General features: G+C 50.5%; 1 protein-coding gene across 2 annotated transcripts in view; it reads left to right on the top strand.

The window, feature by feature from the left end:
* The window catches only part of IGFBP2 (insulin like growth factor binding protein 2), a gene marked incomplete at its 5' end in the record, with an annotated part of 62,151 nt that extends 56,486 nt beyond the window's left edge, over positions 1-5,665 (top strand). For both annotated transcript variants that reach the window (XM_082284645.1, XM_082284646.1), the window contains 3 exons: positions 270-493; positions 1,899-2,039; positions 3,822-5,665. In XM_082284645.1, coding sequence (XP_082140771.1) covers positions 270-493; positions 1,899-2,039; positions 3,822-3,989 — 533 coding nt within the window. In that variant the 3' untranslated portion in view covers positions 3,990-5,665. The remainder of the gene's footprint in view (positions 1-269; positions 494-1,898; positions 2,040-3,821) is intronic.
* Between the last annotated feature and the right edge of the window lie 1,297 nt (positions 5,666-6,962).

Genomic DNA, 6,962 nt, shown 5'->3' with positions numbered 1-6,962 from the left:
GTAATTTAGAAGGTCACAGAAAAGCCAGAAAGAACTTCTCCAGCAGCAATTGCTCTTTAAACCGTCTTTTAGAGTGGCAGTAACTCCAGAATGAAAGGATCTGTTCTCACCTTCCAGATGAAAGGGCTAATGCAATTTAAAATTTTTGCATGCAAAGATTTTATGGCTTGGTAACCAGCCATGTCTGAAAATGATCCAGGGCAGGATGAACACGTGAGGCAGCGCCTGACTGAGCTGGACGCTTTCCTTGTCTGCCCTGTCTACTGCAGATAATGGTGATGACCGGTCCGAGAGCATTCTTGCTGAGAACCACGTGGATGGCACTGTGGGGATCTTGAGTGGAGCTGGAGGGAGGAAGCCCATGAAGACAGGCATGAAGGAGCTGGCGGTGATGAGGGAGAAGGTGAACGAGCAGCAGCGACAGATGGGCAAAGTCAGCAAGGCCCATCACAACCACGAGGACTCCAAAAAGTCACGGCTGTCGACGGGCAGGGTGAGAGGGCAGGGCCGTGGGGAGCTAAGGGGGGAAGCTGTGAGCTCACTGGGAAATGCTGAATACAAAGCCTTAATGGAATCTGCAATAAACTGTCTTAAAAACAGAAAAAATAAATTGAAAGAAAAAAGTGGGGAGAGCAAAAGAGGAAAAGAAAACATTTTTGGCCTGATGCTGGGGCCAAACATCTGATGAACTTTGATGTGCTGGTCAGGAGGCATTATTTTCAATGCAGCTTCACCTCTGGAAGGGGGGCTTCTGCTGGCTCAACACCGACATCTGCAGGGGTGCAGGCATGCCCTTTGCTCACGGACTGGCTTTCTCACACCCTTTGTCCCTAAGCAGGCATGGCCCAAGGGGATTTGAGGGAGCAAAAGCGGGGCTGTCTTCCTGCTGCAGGGCAGCCCCAGTCCAATTAAGGGAGGCCACAAGCCCCGAGGATGAGCTGTGTGACTGACTGTCCTGTAGCAGGGAGAGTGCTCTAAGTCCTCCCTGTCTCCTTCTTGCCTGTCCCTATCTGTCTGTTATCCAGTTCTTGGCCGTGGTTTCCCTCTAGTGGGAAGCTTGATCAAGGCAACTAGATGGAATGGGAATGGGGATGGAGATGGAAACCCACTCCAAAGGGTCCACAATATACATCCCTGTAAACATACAGAATAATAATATCTGGGGAGCACAGAGACAGAAAGGAGCTTTAAAAGAGTCCTCATGCCTTCCAAGGACTAGGCAAAACAGAGGTTCAAAATAAAATGCAGGCACCGTCAACTTTGAGAGCTCACACGCTGCTGCTGCTCCTTTGCAAAAAAAACCTGTCACCCACTGCAAAAGCAGAGAGGTGTGGACTCAGTTTGGCTCACATCAGGCATATTTCACACTGCCTTGGCTGGAAGCCCTGTCCCAGAGCTGCTGTGGAGCAAGAAGGATGCCTCCAGAGGCTGGCTTTGGGTACTCTCATTCCCAGGTCTTCCCCTCTACTCCCATGGAGTCTCACATGCTTTTGAGTTGCAGTTCTGGGCCAAAACTGCATCACAGGTGTGCACTCTGGGCTATGCTTATGGAAACCCTCCTGGTCTCTCTGGACTAGCCCTGCTTCATGTCACTTGCTACCACCAGTGGGAGCCATGGTAGCCTCTCTGAGGTTTCTCCTCCTCTCTGTATCTAGGAGTTGGGACCTGCTATTATGTTGGCTCCTGGCCATGTCAGGTACATGGGAGAGATGTGCATGTCTATGCATGACTTTGATTTTGGGTGCCTGGAGGTGAAGTCTGCAGCAGGACTCAGTGGCAAACCTGTGTCTTTAGGGATGCACACATCCCTACTGATGTTCCCATTGTCCGCACTGTTGAGGCTGAATTATACCATTATCCTGATATATTTTTTTTTCTGCTTTCTGGGCTGTTTTCAGACCCCTTGTCAGCAGGAGCTGGATCAGGTCCTAGAACGCATATCCACCATGCGACTGCCAGATGAGCGAGGGCCCCTGGAGCACCTCTACTCCCTTCACATCCCCAACTGTGACAAGCATGGCTTGTACAATCTCAAACAGGTAAGTGGGGGGAGTGGGAGCTCTGGGGCTGACTATGCTTCCAGCAGCAGCCCTTGGCTCGCTGTCTGTCCCCACCATGTGCAGACACAGAACATGCACAGTTCAGGGCTGGGCTGATACCCTGCACATGATGTGAGGTGTGGGGTAAACAGCTGATGCTGCATGTGGCATGGACAGGTTTAGTTACACCCATCTGCAAGTTTGCAAGTGGAGATGAAATCCACATCTACGTATGGCTGTGGGCAGTCCAGAGATGGAGAATCAGTGTAGTTCTTCTTTCCCACAAGAGCTGCTTATCTATTTTCATGAACTTTGAGCCAGGTCTTGTCCAGTCTGGGCCCTGCTGCAGGAAAAAAGCAGAGAAGGACTGAATGATGGCCAGTCTTGCAGAGAAAGCAAAAAGCACTTCTGGGAGTCACGAAGGTTTCTACTGCACTTTACTGTTTTCCTCCACAAGTCAAGGCTGGTCCCACAGCTCCAGGAGGGATTCCTTTCAGGCAAGGGGGGGGTCGGGGTGCAGCATGCTTCTGAAGGTATTTATGGGACCCAGAAGGACTCAGACAAGTCGTGTGTCTGAATTCTGACTTCTTGGCTTCATCTGTGCAAAACCACCAGGTATCAGTGGCTGAGGAATGGGGAAAAAACTGCCAGGAAAAACAGCAAAACCACCAGCTGGTGCAGGGTTGACTGGAGTCACCTGTGAATAGTACCTGGATATGAGGATCCCTTATAGATGAACCTTTGGAGGGGACTCCTGCTGTTTTCATGGCTAGGCCTTTTACTCAGGGCTACTTCTACCCCTCGATCAGAAACATCAAATAACAAAAATGGGATGCTCTGAGATAATCTCCCTCTGTCCCTTCTCCTGTCTCTGTCCCACTTGGACCCTCACCCTCTGTCTCCCCGTGTAAAGCCCCATGGCTGGCTGGATCCCGCAGCATGAGCACACTTGGAAGGGCTGGATGGAGCAGAGCTGGCAAATTGCCTGTAAGATGAGCTGTGTCTGGGGAATGAGCCTGGACACTGCAGTGATGCTTTGTGTGCTACAGAAAAAAACCCAGTCTCTGCTGCTCCTTGTGTCTGGGGAACAGGTCAGCCTGCACTGGCCTGCCTGGAATAACCTCTGCATCTACTACACCCTGTTCAGAAATGTATCTGCTGGGGATAGAGGGATGAACATCAGGTTCAAAGTGCCTGCAGCACTGTAGGGCAGGAGGAGGACAATAACCATTAGGCCAAGGAACTTCTCTCTAACAAGACTGGGAGGACAAAAGTTCAGGTCCAGATGCACCATGGTCCCTACGCCTGTTCAGAGATTAGTGAATCTGTGTTTGGTCTGTCTGTGGGGGCCTTGATCAGATGTTTGTTTAGCCTAATTGCAGGTGATAAGAATCTCATACAGCTCCTCTGTCAGGGTGTCTCATCCCTCTTTCCTGAGGGATCTTTGTCTCTTTGGATACTTTGATCCACAGCTGGCAAAGGGTGATGCATTTCAGGGACAGTTGTCCTTCTAGTTCATTAAAATTGGCTTCTTGGTCCCTGGCACAGCCCCTGGGGAAAGAGGTTCAGCCTTCATGCTGGACTGCTGCAGTAACAGTGCTGGTGCAGCATAGGCCCTGCGGGGGTTTGAGTATGGCGTCCCATGGATCTTGCCTAAATCCAAACTAGTGCCAGAGAAACCCCAGCTCTGTCAGTGTTGGGGCTTTGGGCTGGCTGACCTGGGAAGTGGTTTGTTTTGTCCCTCTTTTCACTCTGACACCTGTCCTGTTCCTCTCCACACAGTGCAAGATGTCAGTGAACGGGCAGCGTGGTGAGTGCTGGTGCGTGGACCCCATCCATGGGAAGGTGATCCAGGGTGCACCCACCATCCGCGGGGACCCCGAGTGCCACCTCTTCTACACAGCCCATGAGCAGGAGGACCGGGGAGCACACGCCCTGCGGAGCCAGTAGACAGATGTGATCCTGCTGGCTGGAGGTGGCTCACTGTGGCCCCAGTGCTGGATTTTACATGGGTTTCAGCGTGTCTCTTTAGGCTCTAGAAGAGACTGGGGTTGGGTCCTGTGTGCTGCCCTCCTTCCTCAGCTGCCTGGTTCCTGGGGAGGGGAGGGATAACGGGAGGGGAAAGGTGGTGGGGGGTTTGCAAGGAGAAGGGACTGCTTTCTTAGTCTTTCACCCAACGTAAACCAGAGAACTGGTCTTTTTTGCTCCTCGCCCTGCAGCCCTGCCCTCCCTGCTGTTCTGCGGCATCTTTCTGCACCCTCCAGCACAGAGTGCCGTGTGCTCCCTGGCCCCTCCCAGGGGACAAAGCCCCTTGCTATGGGTGGGAGAGGATAAAAAAACTGAAAGAGCCCAGCCTTTTCCCTTCTTTTTCTCTCTTCCCCAAGACCAAAGACTGTAAATACTGTCACCTGCTTCTTGTGTCCTGCGAGTCAGTCCCCTGCGCCCCAGCCCAGCCGTCAGTCCTGGCATGGGATGGAGGGAAGGAAGAAAGACCCTGGATTCCCAGCTGGAACATACCACCACAGTTGGGCTGTGTTCCCCAAGGAGGCAGCAGTGATATGCTGAGGGAAAGGGCTAAAGATGAGACAGCTGCCACGCTGCCCCCTAACACTCCTGGGTGCTTCCTTTCCTCATGCTGGGGCACAGCCAACTCCACAGGGACCCAGCTTCAGCCTCTGGTCCAGGAGCATGGGGCCTTTGGGTGACAGCAAAGCTAAATGCTTGCTTTTCCAGGGGATTTGAAGGGCTTTTGCACAGTATTTCTTAGGATCAACTTAATTTCCGAGGGAGCTAAAATGAACTTGCTGAGGCTGGGTGGAAGGATGCCTGTGTAGATTTAGGATAACAAGCCAGGGAATGTCTCTCTTTCTCTCATTCATTTTTTCTTTATTTCTAGATAGGAAAAAAAAAACCATCTAAAACCTGCGTTCCCAAGCAGTTGCCCTTGTCCCTCCATTTTTGCTTGGGACTGAAGTGAGCGTCTGTTATTCAGCACCTAACTTTTTCTTTTTGTAAGTAAATTACAGTATATATCTTGCTTTGTAAAGGCCCTTTACACGGACACGCACACACACACACAGACACACTCCTCTGCCCACATACACATTTGTATAGATGAAATCCAAATGATTCCAGGTGCTCTGAGCAGTTTTGTGCTGGACATGCTGACAAGAGATGTGTCTCTGCTGTTAATTCACCTGTTGATTTCTTTCTGTACAGAAAACAATGATGCTGAGAATAAATAACTTCCCCATTGCCTAAGCAAGGAGGTTTTATTATTTTCTTCCTTATTTTTTTTTTTTAAATAAGGAAGATGTCCTTTTTGGAGCAATTGCAAAAGCTTTCTCCTTAGAGTAAAAGTCTTGGGCTTTCCTTAAATGGTTTGTTGTTTCTTGTCCCCCTTCTTGGACCCACATTTCAGATCCCAAGTGTGAAGGGCACAGGTGGGCTCTGTAAATTAAGGCCCTCATGACTTTGCAGGGGTTTGGACATGACAGTGGAGGAGACAGGGGAAGGATCCCCTTTGGAAAGTTGGGGATGGGCATATGTGGATGTGTATGAATGGGAGCACATGAAAGAAGAAGAAAACACACCTCCATGCAAAACCAAGTAACTGTAAAAATGATGCTACCTGTTTTCTGTTAACATCTGAGGGTGTTCTGCTTTTTCATATAAAACTTGCACATGCTGGCTCTCATTTGGTTTGTAATTTGTTTTGTTTAGGAATAGGGAAGTTTTCTTATGCGTTTGCCATTTTTTCTTTTGGAAAAGCTGAGCTACATAAAGTTGGAATAAATTAAATAGGATGCCAGAAAACTTGTCTTTCCCCTCCACAGTGCTCACAGGATATGTTTCTTTGCCTGATGCATCGCACGCAGATTTGACCCTGTTCATCCTTTGTCCGTGGCCGAGAGGCAGTAATGGGAGTTATCTTTTCATTGTTACTGGCCCCGGTTGTGTGAGCAGGGAGGAACTGGTGTCACTCATCCTTTGCCTGGCTATATTCCTGCTATACACATGGGTCCTTGTGAATCTGTTGGGAAGGTGCAGGGAGGTACAGGCTTGTGTACAGCCAGAGTTTGGTTGAGCTGCTCCACTTATGGGCCTGTGGAGAGAGGTCCTGCACCTTCTCCCAGGGTGTGAAGTGCTGCCAAAGGGAGCATGACAGCAGAGCTTGGTATTTGGACATCACAGGAAGGCAAATAATAATAAAAAATTTTAAAAACCCACATTCCATTCAATTAAAATTGCAGCATTGAAGGAGAGGCCCTGTATTGGCCCCAACATCCAGCATCCAGGTAGCTGTCGTTTCCTTTGGACTCCCCAAAGGGAGGCAAAACCACTGGGCTTCTTCCCCTTCTACTTTCTTGTACCCCCTGCCAGGAGTTTGGGACTGACACATGTTGAGGGGCTGGCCGGCGGTGAGGAGCACCAGGAAACTGTATGGGGACAGGGGCCAGTGAGCGCATGGGGCTGCAGGGGAGGGGAAAGAGGACAGGCACGATGGGGGGGTGTGATAAAAGCTGAAGAACATGGGAAAAGGAGCAAAATTAATACCCTGTTTTGTGCCTCTGGGGGGAGCTGAAGGTGGCTCGGGGGAGGCCGAGTAGCAGGGTGGGGCACAAGGATGCTCCAAGCCAGGTGCTGCCCAGAGAGGACTGGTGGTGACAGAGATGCCCAAGCCCAGAGCCCAGCAGTGCCTGGGGCCACCCTCCCGTTCAAGGGCTGGAGGGGAACAAACAGAAGCTGTGACACCTTCCCCTAGACCAGGCTGCTCCAAGCCCCATCCAACCTGGCCTTGAACACTCCCACGTTAGGGGTTATCTACAACTTCTCTGGGCAACCTGTTCCAATGCCTCATCATCCTCACAGTGAAGAATTTCTTCCGTAGTATTTTAGTATAAAAACCTATGCAACAGTACA

The sequence above is a fragment of the Coloeus monedula genome, assembly GCF_965178545.1.
Source record: "Coloeus monedula genome assembly, chromosome: 7".
Taxonomy (NCBI): Eukaryota; Metazoa; Chordata; class Aves; order Passeriformes; family Corvidae; genus Coloeus; species Coloeus monedula.
The sequence above is the reverse complement of the archived record's forward strand: the minus strand, read 5'-3'. Positions and strand labels throughout refer to the sequence as shown.